Source organism: Dryobates pubescens, chromosome 2 (genome assembly GCF_014839835.1).
Source record: "Dryobates pubescens isolate bDryPub1 chromosome 2, bDryPub1.pri, whole genome shotgun sequence".
Lineage (NCBI taxonomy): Eukaryota > Metazoa > Chordata > Aves > Piciformes > Picidae > Dryobates > Dryobates pubescens.
Window position 1 is genome coordinate 27195825 of NC_071613.1, and position 18007 is coordinate 27213831.

The window sequence follows — 18007 nt, forward strand, 5'->3', positions numbered from 1 at the left end:
TTTTGAAGACTACTGTAACAAAATACTGTAAATATTTGCCCAATGGATAATGTTGAACAGCTCATCTGAAGAGTATCTGTTGGCATCTGGTTTCAAAAGGAGACCCAGAATCCAGGAGATCCAGACTTGAACCATGTTGCTACAGATTGACATAAGGTGCACTAATGTTTTTGTTAAATCTACTGAGACCTTTTTTATAGTAAAAAAATTTAAATTGTCCTCAGGATATTTATGTAGGCAAAAAAATAACTGAAGTATTTTCTTGTCTCTTGAATTGATTGGGACATGCAATACAGTGGAAGATTTTAGTTGCTTCACTAGTCAAATGCAACTTAAAGTATGTTACAGATCATCTAGAATTAGAGACTTACTGAAGTAGAAACTCTTGGTGTTTCTTAAAGAATATTTCATAATCCAATACAGAGCACAATCTGCTTAAACACTTTCTTCTTCCCTCAGCGTGGGATCCCTGACGTGACTGAGTGCAGCCAGTGTCAAATACTGCGTGACCCAAGTATTTGTTACTTTATCATCTCTACTGGCACTAGTGGATCTTATGAGTATACGAAGTAAAAAGCAACTACTCTGTACCTAAGGTGTAGTACTACTGTCTTAACACTGCAGTGTCTAGTGCTTTCACTTGGAAGTAGAAAATGTGAATGACCTCAGAAAAAGAAAAATTTATTTGTGGTAATTACTTTGGTATAGTGGAAGCCTAAAAGCACAATAGGATTACAGGTCAGATATTACTTTGAGGGGTTTTTTTTTTGAGAAGTAATGAGGTAGAGATCAGCTACAGGTTTAAGTTGCTGTAAAATATGAGCTATTAGATCCAGTAGGAGAGATAGGCTATGCTGTGGGGACTCAGTGCTCTAAATTAGCACTTACCCTAGTTGTTTGGATTTTGTTTGCCCTTTGAGCAGCTTAAGGAAATAATGATCAAGTGGATGGTATCAACAGCACTAGGTACTATCTTTTTTCTGATGTTGTGTAGCAGTGGGCACTACGTATTTCATGTTTAATAACATGTTTTACTAGACCTACTACTGTTGCAAGAATTGGAGATGGTTCTTTATTTTTGCTATTGGCTGAAGTGTTGGTATGGATTTAAGGAACAGTAGATCTATATTTGTAGCATGCACAACAATCTCCTTGGAATTTTCAAAACAAGTTTTTTAGTGTATTTACTAGGAAGTCAACAAGAATTCCATTTAATCCATTCGGTCCAAGCATCTTTCTAATTCTTACTTTCTTTTGCAATAGCAGTCTAGAAAAAGCAACCTGGACAGGTATTTTAAAATAATGAATGCTTGAAGAATGTGCATTCAGATTCCAAAATTATGAACTCAACAGATTTTTGAGTGGTGTTTGAAAAGGTGCAATCCTGTTCATAGAAGAGGGTAGTTCACACATCATTATTTCCTGTTTGCATTGATTAGTAGAAGAATCAAAGTGCAGAGAGGCCTATGCCTCTGGCCCTTGCGATGCCTGTGTCTCAGATTATGTGATGACTGAGTAGCTTTCCCATCTGCAGCAAATGAATTTACCTCTAAATATTTTTGCCTTCTGCTCAGAATGCATTTATGGTCTGAATGATGCAGGTATTGCTGTGCTGTGATTGTTTGGTAGTGCAGATTTGTCTCTAATAACAACACTAAAGTAGTTTTAGACCAAATAATTTTGCTGTGAAGTATTGTTTTTTCAGTGGGAGTAAGACTCAGTCTTTCTTACAGAAAGTAGTTGTACCTGTGGTATTTTGCAGATACTTAACCCTGATATTTTCAGCACTGTGAGAAAAGGAAGCCAGAGGAACTGGCTATGTTTTCTGATGGTGTAATTGACTCCTGAAATATCTGCCTATATTGTAGAGTTAAAAATGTGCTTTTCTGGTTGATCTCTCAGTGCTGAAAGAAAGAGGCTTTATGAAGATACAGATTCCTGGTGTATCATTAGGATATATTGAGAATTGACTAGTTCTAATTTTCTAGTTGCTAATACATAATAGAATTTTACTCCCTTTAGTTCCCTATTTGTCTTCTCTCCTATAAAACTTAACAATACATAAATGGGTCAGGGGGGTGTAATGTGTAAACTTACTCAGGTAACTGTAGTGTAACCTACTTTCAAGAAGAAAAGTTACTAAGTAATTTTTCATTTGGTTGTTACTGGCTTTCGTGTGGCATTTATTAAGTGAGTGCATGGTCTCATTTGAAAGTTCAGGGTATTCAGATGGTTTTTCATGCTTTGCAATAACTTGTGTGAGTGGTGTAAAACTTGCATGCTGACTGCTGTACAGGGGACAGTGGAGTTTCTGCTCTCTGTAGTTCTGGGACATTTAAAGCCATAGTTGGTTTGAGTCATCCTAACATTAGGTGTGGCTGTAAGACCACACATATGACTCCAGGAAGCATTTGAGAATGCATGTTAGCATCTCAGCTTGTGCAGTGGTCTGGCAGGTTGAAAACCTTCTTCCCTCTCCTCTTAGGATCATAGGATGTTAGGGATTGGAAGGGACCTTTGAGGATCATCAAGTTCAACTCCCCTGCCAGAGCAGGACCATAGAATATAGCACAGGTCACACAGGAACACATCCATATGGATCTTGAAAGTCTCCAGGGAAGGAGGCCCCACAACCTCTCTGGACAGCCTTGTTCTAGTGCTCTGTGGCCCTCACGGTGAAAAAGTTCCTCATGTTGAGGTGGAACTTCCTGTGCTGTAGTTTATATCCATTACCCCTTGTCCTGTCATAGGGTGCAATGGAGAAGAGCCTGTCCCTCCCTCTTGACATCCAGCCCTCAGATATTTATAAACATTTATTAAATCTCCTCTCAGTCTTCAGACTAAAAGCCCCAGTCCCTTAATCATCCTGGTAGCTCTCCATTAGACTCTCCAGCAGATCCTTGTCCCTCTTGAACTGGGGAGCCCAAAACTGGATGCAGTATTCCAGGTGAGGTCTCACCAGGGCAGAACAGAGGGGAAGGAGAACCTCCCTCGATCTGCTGGACACGCTCCTCTTAATGCACCCCATGATCCCATTGGCCTTCTTGGCCACAAGGGCACATTGCTGTTTAATGGATAACTTCTTGTCCACCAGGACTCCTAGGTCCTTCTCTACAGGGCTGCTCTCCAGCAGATCACCTCCTAACCTGTACTAGTGCAGTTTATTATTCCTTCCCAGATAAAAGACTCTGCACTTCTCCTTGTTGAACCTCATTAGGTTTCTCTCTACCCAGCTCTCCAGTCTGTCCAGGTCTTGCTGAATGGCTGCACAGCCTTCAGGTGTATCAACCAAGTCTGCCAGCTGGAAAATGTTAATGATGGTAACATGTTGGGGGTTTTTTGAACCATCGGAGCTAGAGGTGAGAAATAATGACGTATATGATATTTCCTGTTGCTGCCTCCATTAACTCTAGAGTATTTATTAAGTCTTGTTTCATGGAAGAGCTTCCTTATCTAGCCTTTGTTTTAAAGAACCGTAGTAAGAAATGTTCAAATGTAACTTTGAGCACAGGTGTTAGAGGCATTTTTTTTTTTTTTTGGTGAATTTTCTTAGCTTTTTCTGGGGCCTAAAAGCTGAGCATTCATCAGGTTTGCTTATCTGCACATTGTTTCTTCATTGAATTTCTGTCTTCTGAACTCCAGCAATAAAAATAGGCCTGAGCTTAAAATTAAGCAAATGTCTACACATGGAGTGGGTCAGTCCCATCATTATTTAAAGAATTATATAAAAGTTAGATGACAAAGTATTTACAGTCATGCTGTTTAAAAGTTTCATCATTCTTGGGAAAAAAACAAAACAACAAACTGGAATTACATTTTGGGAAGTTCTTTTAAAAATTATAATGAAAGACTTGAGTCTCCATTGTTTGTAATATCCTCTTTCAGCATGGAAATATTTCCCGTTCCCATCAGTTTTGGCTATTTATTTATTATTTGATAAACACAAATACTTTTCCCAAACTTATTGGAATGAGAAATCATTATTTTTGTTGGCTTGCAGACAGTGTAGCTTCCTCTCTAGTAAGACTGGTAAATGTATTTTTAGAGATGGCTATACTAATACGTATCTTGAACAATTACTTAGTGAAAGTAGATTAGATGAGCCTACAGAAACTCTTCAGGGCTTGTTTGCAAGATTGAGCTATTTGTGACAGAACATAGTTCTTTTGAGTCTGTGAACATGCAGCAAGTTTTACTCCATGGTTACACAGCTATCTGCTTAGTGCTCTTGGCTGTTGTCTCCTCCCTCAAATCCAGCTCCAAAGGGACATTCCAAACTGATGAGCAGCTTTCCAACAGCTGCCCCTGGTATCAGGATAAAAACAGACCTGTTTTCTTTGCCTTCCTCCCAAGTGTGGTTTTGGTGAAAACAGCTAATTTCTCATGTGCTTGCCTGCTCTACCCTCCTGCTCCACTTGTGTTGGGATGGTCACCTGATGTGCAGGTGTTCCCTTTAGAAGACAATCAAAGACTGAGCTAGAGTTGCACTTTGAGAAGAGGACACAGTATTAATAAACTGGCTTTGTAGTTCTTAGGCCTAGAGACATAAGCCTCTGTGTGTAGTGGGAACTACTTGGCATTTCTGGTGAAGTGATCCAAGCTGTATAGCAATCATTCTTTACTACACCTCTGGGGTGCTAGACTTTCCCTAGCACCTTTAGAAAAACTATCTTAAGTGTCTTTGAAATGTTTACCAGGAACAGGAAAGTTAAAAGTTACTAGTTACCTAGGTGAAGATTTTGTATTATGAAGTGCCTGATTCTGCTGTGTCTCCTTCGCCCTCACTCGTGTGAAAAGAATTTGCTCCATGGAGGAGCTCTTCACACAGGTCACTTACAAGTTTTTGATGTAGAGCAGATATTCCCCTTGCTTGTTAGTATAATTTTGATGTTTACAGAAAGCCAGAAGTTCGTATATAACAGTCCTTTCATGTTCTGTATTATGCTACCAGGGCACTATGAGTATGAAGAGACCATTTTTTTTGAGACAGGAAAATAAAGCGGGTTTATGAGTAGAATCTCTATCAGCACCTTGATTCTGGAAGGCTTGGTTCTTGAGTCAGATCTTTTTGCAATTTAAAAATCAGCTCATGCTGGCCTTTCTAATCTCACATCATTATTTTAAAGGAAAGAACTGAATGTTTGGAGAAAAATATGACTACTGAAATGTTTTAAGATTACAGATTATGCAAAGAACTGTCAGTGAGCCAAATCTAAAAAATACCTCGGTAGGTTCTAGGATAATTTATAGACTGTAGACATTTTCCTGCTTCTGAACTGTGGCCTACCAAAACCTACCTTTCCAGTTACACTCTGGGTATTTGCTACAGGTGACAAGTGTAGTGGATCTAACAGTCTTTGAAACCAAAACAATACCAGCTGGGATTTCTTACATCTAAACATTCATCTAAGTTAAACTGACAGTCCAAGTCCAACCTTTTTAAAGAGTATTTTGTCAACCTTTTGGGAAGGAAAGAAAACCATATTAATGTTACCTGTTTTGCATTTATGAGTCTTTAGATGTATGCATATAAGAGAACCCACTTATACTTAACTGTACTTAATTGACTGGAGGTGCTTCACAGCTGGCTGAATGCAAAATACCACTTTACCTGATGAAAAACTCCAAGCATACTAGATTAAGGATCACCTAAAGAAAGCGTTAGTCTCCTGTTTTCATACTAATACCTAATATGCCTAATATTTTATGAATATTAGGCAAATTATTATTGCAATAGAGTGACTGTCCTGGGTAAATGTATCCCACTCTCTTACAAGCCCCCTACCATCTCCCCATGCACAAAAAAACCTCTGAGATGAAGAGTTGAGATTAAAGTTTTACTGCAAATGACACAACGCACAATTACCTCAGCCTTTTTGCAGCAAAAGCAGCAGCAGCAGCCAGTGACCTCCCTCAGCCTGCAGCCCATTCAGCAGAAAAGACCATTACCCCAAGACTGTAACAGGAAGCCTCTTGTGTTACCATTGTGTTACCTTGAAGCCCCATGATACTTTCCTCCAGCCAGCACTTTCACTTTGAAGCTGGCATGATGGCAGCATGGTATGGAGTATCATCAGCAGATTCAGCTCAACCCATGACAGTGACACAGCCACAAATGTGCATGTGAAATACAGATCTGTAACAGGGGGGAGGAGTGCTGCATGCTTCAGTGCATACTCAAGTTCTGCTCCAAAAATGCTTTGTATTTTTGACAAGGTTACAGAACAAAATGGTTATTTATACCATATCTACAAGTTACAGTTTGTGGAGTAAATCAAAAGCAATGTTTTAAAGGAATAATGTTTAAGAAAAATCACTGTATCAAGGCTTTAGAAAAGGTGAAGCATGTCCTAAGGACATTCACATGGATCATAAAATAATGGCAAGTCAGATTATTTCCTATCAGGAAGAGGTCAGTCTGTAAGTTGCAGTACACTGATTCCTTGGCTCTGTGAGTAGAGATCCTTGCTGTTCTCCATACTTTTGCAGTTTGGCTTAATCAGAATTTATCTCTATTGTAAACCTAGATAACAGTTTTCACTCTTCAGAAATAAAGATACTAAGATTGAAATTTAAGCATTTGACTTGATCAGGCTGTACAGGTCTTGCATTCATTGGAAGCCAAGACCTTATTGAGGATACCCAAGTTTGGTTTCCTCTTTGTTCAACTATGTGCTGGTTTAATCTCACCTACATGGCCTCTAAGAAACTGCAGTAATAAGTTAAAAGCAAGACCACCAGTAGAGAATGTTTGATGAGCATATCTGAGTAGTGCTTGTCCTCTATCAGCCTAAAAGTTATTCCAAGTTTTTGTATTCATGCTCTCTAGGAACAAATTTTGTCTTCTCTGTGTGATCCTCCGCTTGTTTCTGCTGCTTTCTAGGAATAAGATACAACATTAGTTGTACTGCAGCATTGCATGTACTGTGGCACAACGTGCACATGTTCTTACCAAGTAGTTTACATCCCTAACTTAAGAGTAACAAAAAATTGGATTAGTTCATCTGCTATCAAATCTTAGCAAGTTCCTTTCACATTTGCACTGCAAACATACTAAGTCTCCATCCTAGAAAGAAGCTTGGGTTCATCAACTAAGGACCTAATTGTATGAGCTGCCAACAGTCATGCTGAATTTCAGAATGCCAGGTTGGAAGGGACCCCATGGATCATCTGGTCCACCTTTTCCAGGTGATAGTGTAGTTTAAATGAGATGGCCTAGCATCCTATCATGCTGAGTCTTACAACTGACCAATGTAGGGGAATCCACTACTCTTGGGAGGTGATTACAATGTTTACCTGTTCTCATTGTGAAAAAATTTTCCTATGGAAAATCTCCCCTAAATTCTCTACTAGAATCTCCCCAGGAGTAACTTGTACCTATTACCCCTTGTCTTTTCCATCCTCATAAAAAGGAGAGCTGAAGTCTGCCTTTTAGCTGAAGTGAGGCACTAAGCCAATGAACTGTAGATAAAAGCTTGCTTTTTTTTTTTTTCCCCAAGAGAAAGGAGGTAAACAAAAACAATTTAGTCCAGTGAGTAATTTTTCTGTAAGTATCAGGAAAACTCATTACTAAAAGGGCTATACAAATAGTCATTTAAAGATGTTAATTCAAAGCTGATTAAAAAGGGAGGAAAAGCCCTTTGCTTTGTTTCATACTAATCTCATTTGTAACTTGTTGCTGTTTTTTTCTGCGGTAGATTCAGGTAAAAGTTACCATACAAAAAATGAGGCTCTTTGAGCAACAGAAACTTCCTTTCTTTGCCTGCTGGTTGTGAAGGGAAGGCAACAGAGTAACTGCTGCAAAAATCTTTAAAAAAAAAAAAAAAAAAAAAAAAAAAAAAGTCTTCAGCCTGCTGCCCTTTATGCTCCAACATCAGAAGTTGTAGCTGGGTATCTGTAGCAATACAGTTTGTTGTCTGCACCTCCACTCAATAGCAACTGAGAGGAAAAGAAAACTGTGATTAAGAGCAGAACCAAGTAAAATACCTACACAAGAAATTGAGAATGCTTCTTTTGTTTTTGGAGATGTAAAGAGTAATAATTAACAAACTATTAATACATGATCAAAACCCAGAAGCAACATTGTCCCTTACCATCTTCCTAAAGTTAGTAGCAAAGTTTTTGCAGAAAAAGTTCTAAAGCTTTTCCTGAGAACAGGAGCCACACTGAAAATCTTGGCAATTTTGTTAATGTTGTTTTGGGTTTCTTTTTCTATTTTATAATGCATATACCACCACATGCAGAACAATGTGCTACAGAGGCTTGTACAGTTATCTGCTTCTACATGTACGGCCATGCCCCAGCTGTCATTTTGTGCTGCTGCTTTAATCTCCATGGCAGCAAGTGGTACCTTGGAACATGTAATTTCTCAGTGAGGTGTGCTGTTCTGGTCTCTCCTCATGTGGAAATACCAGTGTAGCACCCACATAATGCTACAGAATTTCAATTCCTATCCTACACCTTTGCACCATAGCATGGGGAAGTGCTGCAGTGTGTATGACAGTAAGACCCAGTTATCAACCCAGTATCACCACTGCACAATGCAAACTTGCTGTTCTAAGTATAAAGGAAAAAACAGTTCATACTGCTTTTAGCCCTGTTCCTAACCATCATGCATATAAATTTAGCTTGCTCTTCAGATTCTTACCCCTGCTTCTGTCCAGTCCACACACAAAACCTTGTCTTCATGGGCAGCCAAATCATACAGAGGAGCTTTGCAACTGGTGAAACACAGGTGTTTACAGTCACAGGTTTGAAGTTATGTAGCAATCACAGAAAACAAAATTGGTCCTTGGAAGAAATGTTGTCACAATACTATTGACAGATGTGGTCTAGTAGTTACAAGCATGTTCAGAGTACAGGTATCTACTATCTGTGCTATTTTCTCTGCCTTCTCCAGAGCTGATCATGTAAGTGTTAACCTCTTTTATGTGCCCAAAGACAAATGCAGCAATACTTCACATGCTTGCAAACTATTTCGTGTCTGAAACTTAATCAATCTGTTTGTTGAGAACAGTTTATTTTATAGTTTTCTCCTTTCAAGTGGATGTTGCTAACTGTGTGGTTTCCCAGAAAGCCATTTATGTCCTCTGAATGTAAACCATTTCATTGCTTGGGAATTTGTAAAGAATGATTTGAAGAGTATCAGGTGAAACTTCACCCAGTTAGGCTCATTCCATAGAATGTATTTTGTTCCTTGGAACAGAGGAGTGGTTAGCAGACCTTCTGCTGTTCCTAATCTCAGTAGCAATGTTACAGATGAGGTCCTCTGCATGTAAATTGATGCTGTCATTCATGCCAGTGAAGTCCTATGCTGGAACACCACCCACCCCTTAGATGTTAAGCCACAAAGGTCTTCTGGCAGATCACAAATGTTTTTCTCCCTTTTGTTACACGCTTGACTCCTAAAACCAAAGGGATTTTCACCGATACCACAGAAGTTTCCAATTACTGTCTTGCACTGCGTTTTCTATTTCATCAGGTTAACTGACCCTGTACGTTTAAAGCCTTTGAACAGCAAAGCACACATTTATTATACCTTCTTGTGTCCCAGAGCTTTACAATGTTGTCCAGAGAACCAGAGATCAGCTGATGCTCATGGGTAGGTGACCACTTCACAGATGTCACCCAGCCTGTGTGAGATGTCAGAGACAGGAGAACCAAGGAGCCATCTGAACATTAAAAAAAAATAAAAAAGACAGACATCAGTAGCTGCTAACTGAAACCAGCACTTTTAAGATGCATACAAAACCCAGTGAGAAAAGCAGTCAGCAATGTATTTGTGTTTGAGGGTGTTTCTCTCACAACTGATTTCTAACCTGAAACAAAGCTCAAAATATGTTTTCTTGTCACCAAACTTGTTTTTCAAAGTTTTTTCACAGTATCACAGTATCACCAAGGTTGGAAGAGACCTCAAAGATCATCAAGTCCAACCTGCCACCACAGACCTCATGACTAGACCATGGCACCAAGTGCCACATCCAATCCCCTCTTGAACACCTCCAGGGATGGTGACTCCACCACCTCCCCAGGCAGCCCATTCCAATGGCGAACGACTCTCAGTGAAGAACCTTCTCCTCACCTTGAGCCTAAACCTCCCCTGGTGCAGCTTGAGACTGTGTCCTCTTGTTCTGGTGCTGGTTGCCTGAGGGAAGAGACCAACTCCCACCTGGCTACAACCCCCCTTCAGGTAGTTGTAGACAGCAATAAGGTCTTTCCTGAGCCTCCTCTTCTCCAGGCTAAACAATCCCAACTCCCTTAGCCTCTCCTCATAGGGCTTGTGCTCAAGGCCTCTCCCCAGCCTCGTTGCCCTTCTCTGGACACATTCAAGTGTCTCGATGTCCTTCTTAAAGTGAGAGGTCCAGAACTGGACACAGTACTCAAGGTGTGGCCTAACCAGCGCAGAGTACAGGGGCACAATGACTTCCCTGCTCCTGCTGGTCACACTATTCCTGATACAGGCCAGGATGCCATTGGCCTTCTTGGCCACCTGGGCACACCTGGGCTCAGTGCTTTTTGAAAAAAGCAAACAAGAAAAGGGCTTTTATTATAACATACAAGATGATAATACTGTTAATTCTAGAAGCTAAACAAGTAAACATGCCTATAAAATACGATCTGTTAGGCTCAGTAACAAGTTATCCACAATCCTGTCAGACTTTAATGATGGCCCAATCAACTTAGGTGTAAACCTTATAGAAGAAAAGAAAGTTCAGGCTTGCAACCACACAGATGAAGATTCATTAGTAATTTAAAAAAAAAAAGGGGAAATCTACAATGAGATGGGTTTCTCAGTTATTAGGTGAGAAATTCAGAGTCTTGCACCAGATTGTGGAAAATAAATGTAATCTTTGTTTTCAGTAAAGCCCCTAAATGGATGGCTTCAAGCAGGGCACCAGAAAACTGTGAGATGTCTCCCAAGAGGAAGCAGTTTTGAAGGCAAGACAATGCATGTTTTACCTCACCTTTGCTGCGGGGATCCCATAGTCTGATGTGTCTATCGGTGCTTCCGGATGCCAGGCGACGACACAGTGGTGAGTAGCTGACAGAATTAAATACTTTATTTCCAGTCTGTCAGAAAAGGAAACAGGTAACTGTAAGACAGGAAATACTATTTTGCGTAAGTTTTTTGAGCTGGCCTTCAGCTGGCCCTACAATGTATAATGATCTCACCAATGTTGATTTGAGATCTCCAGTCTCAGCATCCCAGAGTTTAATGGTGTGGTCCCATGATGCACTGCAAATTTCTTCAGCATCTGACCACAGCACAGAGGAGACAGCTTCTGTATGGCCAGAGAGGGTTGCCAGGGGTGTCTAGAATTTACAGGTGAGAGGAGATTAGATTGAGTATGATAAAAAGAATAATCTGTTCTTTCAACAAACACATGTCTGGTCAGCCTGAGACATATCACAAATTCTCAGAGAGTCACTTTGAACTAAACAGAATTTTGTGTGGCCACATTTCTAAAAGTCCTGGACAAATCTGGAGTTCGTCTTACCCTTGTTAATCCAAATTGTTCAGTCTTCTGCTTCTTCCGTGGTCTATTAGCTGCCTCTTCCAATTCATCCTCTTCATCTGTGGGTACTGTGACAAAAAGCAGTAAGACTTCATCTATAGGTTTTTCAGTTGCATTTCCATATAGGTAATTAAACAAAATCCTGTATTTACAGTAGCTAACCTGTCTATGATTCACATCAGTATTATCTCCATTTTGAGCAAGAGGAAAACTAATACAAATTAAGTGATACTCTCCAAGTCATGCAGTTTCAAAATGAGGTCCCAATGAATTTTCAAGACCATCCTAGCTCATGGAAAATTCCAACAGTAATTTGGGTATGTAATATGCAAAATCTTTCTTTTAGATACAATACCTAAACATATAATCCCAAACCAAAACAATATGACTTGGCCCAGTGAAATAAAGCATTCAGATCAAATGAGATTAGTCTCTGCTTTTAGAAAAGACTGATCATCTTACCATCCTCTATTTATGTTGTCAATAGTAGAATCATAGAATTTTTTTGGTTGGAAAAGACCTCTAAGATCATCAAGTCCAACCATTGACCTAACACCACCATGGGCATTAAACCACACCCCAAAGTGCCATGTCCACACATTTCTTGAACAGTTCCAGGGACAGTGACTCCACCTGCCTGAGCAACCTATTCCAATGGCTGAACACCCTTTCCATAAAGAAATTTCTATTTTCTTCCAATCTAAACTGGCACAATTTCAGGCCATTTCCTCTTGTTCTATCACCTGATACTAGAGACTGACCCCCACCTCACTAGAACCTCTTTTCAGGTAGTTGTAGAGAGCAATGAGGTCTCTGAGCCTCTTCTTCTCTACACTACACAATGCCAGATCCCTCAGCTGCTCCCCTTAAGATTTGTGCTTTAGACCCTTCACCAGCTTTATTGCCCTTCTCTGGACATGCTCCAGTACCTCAATGTCTTTCTTGTAGTGAGGGACCCAAAACTGAAACCAGCATTCAAGGTGCAGCCTCAGCAGTGCTGAGCACAGGGGCATAATCACTTTCCTACTCCTGCTGCAAACCTGCATATTTATGTATACATTTTTTTTTTTGTGTTCTGCATAAACACCGGTATGCACTTGATAATCATATCTGCCATGGTGTTACCAACCAAAACAGTATCTAAACATATTGATACAGAGCCTTACAAAGCTTACAAAAGAGAAAGTTCTAGCTTGATCTTAATATTAGACTCATTTTTTCTTGATAAAGAAGGTATTTAGATATCCATCTTTAAGGTTATTGTGCATACAAGGTTTTTAAAGAAAGACCATAATCTCAACTGATGCTTATCTTACCTGCAGACCAGATCTTTAACATCTTATCCCAGGATCCACTGCAGAACTGCATGAACAGAAATATTTTGTTAAAAGTTGATCCAAATAGACCTTGTAAACTACACAAAATGCACTTCCTGCTTGAAAAATTAACCAATGGGTTATAACACATGAACAGTTCTAGGCTCTGAAAAAACAAACAAAAAAACCCAACTAACCAACCCCCAAAACCAAAACTCACCAATTTTGAAAAAGATTAATTTGATCTTTTTCCTTCCTTTGCAGGAAAATTACCTGCAAAATACCACTTTTACCTTTATCTTCAGCACCAAAAGGTTTTATTCTAACCTGTCTGATATTGAGTCAAGCTGGGAGTGATGACTCCAGCTTCAGTGAGAGTGCTCTTTTTTGTTCAATTCCTGGATAAAATGAAAGGACCTCTTCTACCCCCTGCTTTTTCCAAGAATCACCTTGGAAATATTTTTCCCCCACCAAAACTACTGTACAAATTTAGGTCAGATTTGAAAATAGTTCATTGTAATGCAAAATTCATGTGTGTTAAAAGTAACATTTACTTAAGAATAAACATTCAATTTCACTTAGTGAAGTTAGAAGTAGTATAATGGCTTGTGTCATCTAAAGTCACCTTCAGCTTTTTGAGTTACTAGAGGTTAAGTGCATCACTTTGAAAAGAAGACCTAGCAGTGATGCAGCACTCCTAATGCTCAATGACTACAATTTATAACAAAACTGGAAAATTAACAATGTGTCTGCCATAACAATGTGATAACTAGTGCCTAAGCAGGGACAAAAGATTATTTTTGAGATAAGGGCTGCCAACAAAGGTTTCTTTCCAGAAATCACTCACTTTAGTTCTTGTGCAATCAACAGCTATGGAATCTACACTTCCAGCATGTCCCCTGCAGCAGTGAAGGGCTTTCACTTTGTTCTTCTCCACATTCCATTCCCATAGCAGGACAGTTTGGTCCATAGAAGCACTAAGTATCAGGCAAGATAAACTATCTGGAGAAGAAAAAAAGTTGTGCTCACACCCAACTCAGCTTTCCAAAGTCTTTATGCCTAATATACAATTATTCTAGTTGAGGAAGAAGTAGCAGGTGGATAGAAAGTCATACATACCTCAGTTTATGTCATGTTACCCTGTAAGTACAATTAACATAAATATACATACCTACCACTATTTGCTCATGAAATCTGCAAAAGGGATAGACAATGTGCTTGCTAGACTGTACTCATTACTGTTAAAGGACTGTTTTAATCACACCACAACTTAATTTCTACCACCACTAACAGGCAAAGCAATAACTGTAGCATTTATGTAACTAAAACTTCATGGTTGAAGAATGCTGACATTGTTCCCCCAATAAATCAAACTATTACTATTCCCCGAACGCACATACTGACCTTGCTTCACCCATACCGCATCTTTCACTACTTCTGTATGCCCAGCCATTGTCATGATGGGCTTGCCTTCCAAAGACCAGATATGAGCTGTTTGATCATAGCAGCCAGTTAATATCCTACAGGGTACAGAATTTGAGATATTATTTTATAAACCAACAGTGTTTTAAGAAAAAAGCATCAACCAGGAACTTGGAACAATATTACCATAGTAACCGGGTAGCTGAAGCAAATTCAAAATGTAGCTACTTTCTGTGTTTGGAAAAGCAAAAAAAAGAATTTAAAAGCCAAAAAGAAAAGCAGTGAGAGTGGTGCATATTCTGGTAGGTGAGATAATAAGATTGCTTACATCATGGTATGTTACCAGAGGATCTCAAAGCATTTTCAAACCATTACTTGATATAGGAATATTGCCTAGTTGATGCGAAATGACTATGAATATACAGTAGAAGAGGACCATGATGGTTGGATGGTTTTTTTTAAAAGAAAAGCTCCACATAAAGGTACACTACTCTGAATGAATGTCACACTTGAAGTCAAGAGTTTAAGCTAACAAGAGATATATGGAAATCTTACTGTTCTTTAAGACAAAAGATAGTAAACACCACTTGTATTATTCATTTGTATTACGAGTATCTCATGTTCAGTGGCACTGTTTTCTACTTCTGTTAATTCACTGTCAACATAGAAGGCAAGTGTCAAAGCTATACTGCTTACCAAAGCAAGTAGATTACTAACTTGACAGGTTAAAAACAAAACAAAAACAGAGCAAAGAGGGGAAAAAAACCCTCCCAACACATTAGGAAAGAGCCAGAATACCACCCCAACTGACACCATGGAGCTTTCTGTACACAAAGGGAGTAGGCCAGGCAAAACTTAGAATTCACTTAGTGCAGTACCATTCTTCAGTGGCTTGAACAGAACTGATCCAGTCATCATGGAAGATGCATTCCTCTGGCTGAGGGGCCATATATTTCTCCACATACTCTATTTCCACCACTTCTTCCTGAGCTCACAGAAGAAAATATTTCTTGTTTAACAACAAAAAAACAAACCCATACTAATTAACTAATATTTAACTTGTGTGGTGCAAATATACACATTTATTGGGCAAAGATCTTGATATTCAAGTCCTTTGCCACATTTGTGGAATAAAAGAAGTATCTGAATTATATTGCTTTTTTTTTTTTTACTATTAATAGAAAGCTGGAAGCACATGCAAGTAATTTTACTCTTCTCAGGCTCCTCTTCTTCTGTATGCACCCATACAAAACTGTTGTTTAAAACTTTCTAATCTCTCCCATTATCCCCTAAAGGAGACAAAAATACATTAATGATTAACTGAATGAAAAAAGAATTTCCCTTCTAAATTGGATATAGAAAACAGACTGAATAACACTGTTCTGTCCTATACTCTAATCACTCTGCAGTTCAGAATGGATTGACATACAGGGAATTCTCCTGTAAAGTCAGAAAAGAAAGAAAACTGCAAAGGAAAAGAAAACTGAGCAAAGAAATCTTCTTAGTCAGGATGACAATGTAATACCTAAATCAGATTGAAGTAAACTGACTACATCTGTTCTACTGTCCAAGGTGGGGAGAAATTGAGCATGACTTACCGTGGAGATATTTTCCATTTCCATGTGTGTGACCAGTGGCATACGCAAGAACTGGCCATTGATAAGAAAGTCAAATTCCACATGTTTGTGATCCACTGAAACAAATTAGGAAAACCACATATTTGGGTGTCACTATTTATTTGTTACCATTGAGAACAGCAGCATTCTGTGGCCAGTTCAGGAGACTGGAGACAAAAACCCAGAAACTGCCTCAATGAAAGTCACATCTGACTCTCAGTTTTAAGTGTGCAGCCTATGAATTCCCCAGGATTATGAGAACTACAAGACAGGAGCATTTGCTGTTGGGGTTGAGAGGGTTGTTTGCTTCTTACTGTTAACACAGTATTTTCCAAATCCTTCTTTGTAGCTATGTCACTAAACTCCAGTGGTGCTTCATCACTGTTTTGCATGGAACTTCCCCCTGCTCACCCACATCTTTATCATCACTAGCCAGAGCCCTGTGTTTGAGATAGCAATAGGAAAATCCTCAGAATTCTTGGTTCATATTTTAACTTCTGCAACAATATAGTTATCAAAGGCCCCACATTTTGACAAGAGTATTGTGTTGTTCACTAGTTTTCTATTCAAGGCTGTTTCCATTTGCATGTAAAGGTTTAAAAGCAACTTGCAGAAATCTCAGCAGGTTAGGATATGAGTAGTCTGGTTTCTTATAGAAAACCGGATTTTTTTGACACTATTGCACAGGTGACTTCCCTTCAAAAACCTTTCAAGGCAGGCTTATTTCAGCTAGCATTAACAGAATGGTTGTGCTCCAACCCTTTTGTTTCATTTGTTCTTTTGCTAGGTTTTGGGGAACACCTCCATCCTCATCTGCTGGGGCAGCCTGATCTGCTAGGCACATGCTATATCCAGCCCTTGGCACACTTCTCCCAGGACTGCCCACCAGCACCAATACCTGCCGAGTTTTGGATCAAGTTCAAAAAGTGTCTTTCTCAGGACAGCCAGACCAAAACAGAAGGGCAGGACCGCGTCAGGCCAAAGCCCGATCCCATTGCGGGACCTGCGGATACTAGAGTGCTGCTTCCAACTTTGACATTTCTTTGGACGGCCCTACCCCAAGCCGGCCAGTTTGTGGCACGATGCGCTACAACTGGTCACGCTCAGCAGAAGCATAAGCCTGACTCGGCCGGTTCGTGCGGCAGTGGGGCAACTTGCGAGGGAGCCGCGGCCTGTGCCCTCACCCGATACGTGCTCAGGAACGCGAAGTGAGGAGAGGGACTCGCCAGCCACCCAAGAAGAAAAGGCAAGCATGTAAGGCTGGCGCCTGCTCGGAGCGGCGGTAAGCTCCCGCCCGGCCGCCCGCCCGGCACATACCGTTGCCGGCCGCCAGCAGCTTGTTGATGAGATGGCTGAGGTCGGTGGTCTCGGAGGCCGCGGGCACCGAGAAGGGCACATCCTCCACAGCGTACCTGCGGGCACACAGTGCCGTTACCGTCTTTGCATTACCCCCACCGCAAACCCACCCTCCCAGCCCAAGCAGGCGCCCCCTCACCTGCGGTTCTCGGTGCGGAACCGTGCCGTTAACTGGGCCATGCTGCTACCGGCTTCGTCCCTAACCACGTGTCGCGATTAGCCGTGCCCACCCGCGGGACACCTCCTCCCTGCACGTTCAATGGCTGCACTCCAGCCTTGCCGCAGCCGCTTCTCGCGGTCAGACCCAGCCCACGCCGCCAGCTACTGCCGAGTCTGCTGCACCACGCGGCCGGCGGCGACCACAGCACCCAGCATGCCGCGCGCGCCCCGACCCGGCCCACGAGCTACGGATCCCGAGAGGCTCGGTGCCCCATCGCTTTCCCGGCGCCCTTCGCGCTCCCCTTCCCTTTTCCCTGCCGGCTGGAAGGCGGGTGCGGCGGCGCTGCGCGTGCGCGGAGGGGCGGTGTGTATGGCGGTGCCTGCGGGAGCCAAACGGAGGTTGAGTAGACTCGTAGACTCTTGGACTCGGACTCTGTGCCGCACCTTGCGGGGCTGGGGAAGGACGGGCCGCAGTGGGCCGGGCCGCGCTCTTCCCTCAGGGCGGCGGGCAGGGTCCGCCCTCGCGTGTCTCACTGCAGCACTCCAGGGCTGCGCTGCGCGGGGGGGTGTGACCAGGAGCGCAGGGTGAGGGGCAAGGACGAGGTGCGCCTTATTTCCCTTG

The 18007-nt window shown here is 41.2% G+C and overlaps 1 protein-coding gene across 1 annotated transcript; it reads right to left on the reverse strand.

Moving 5' to 3' along the window:
* Positions 1–7842: 7842 nt before the first annotated feature.
* Positions 7843–17549, reverse strand: WDR12 (WD repeat domain 12). The gene is made up of 13 exons (XM_054168345.1): positions 17366–17549; positions 17188–17282; positions 15853–15947; positions 15133–15239; positions 14237–14352; positions 13680–13834; positions 12833–12878; positions 11499–11584; positions 11173–11313; positions 10965–11070; positions 9539–9671; positions 8648–8720; positions 7843–7938 (listed from the first exon to the last, which is right to left on the reverse strand). Exons 1-13 carry the CDS (start codon positions 17404–17406, stop codon positions 7861–7863), a joined length of 1272 nt encoding a protein of 423 aa, XP_054024320.1. The 5' UTR covers positions 17407–17549; the 3' UTR covers positions 7843–7860.
* Between the last annotated feature and the right edge of the window lie 458 nt (positions 17550–18007).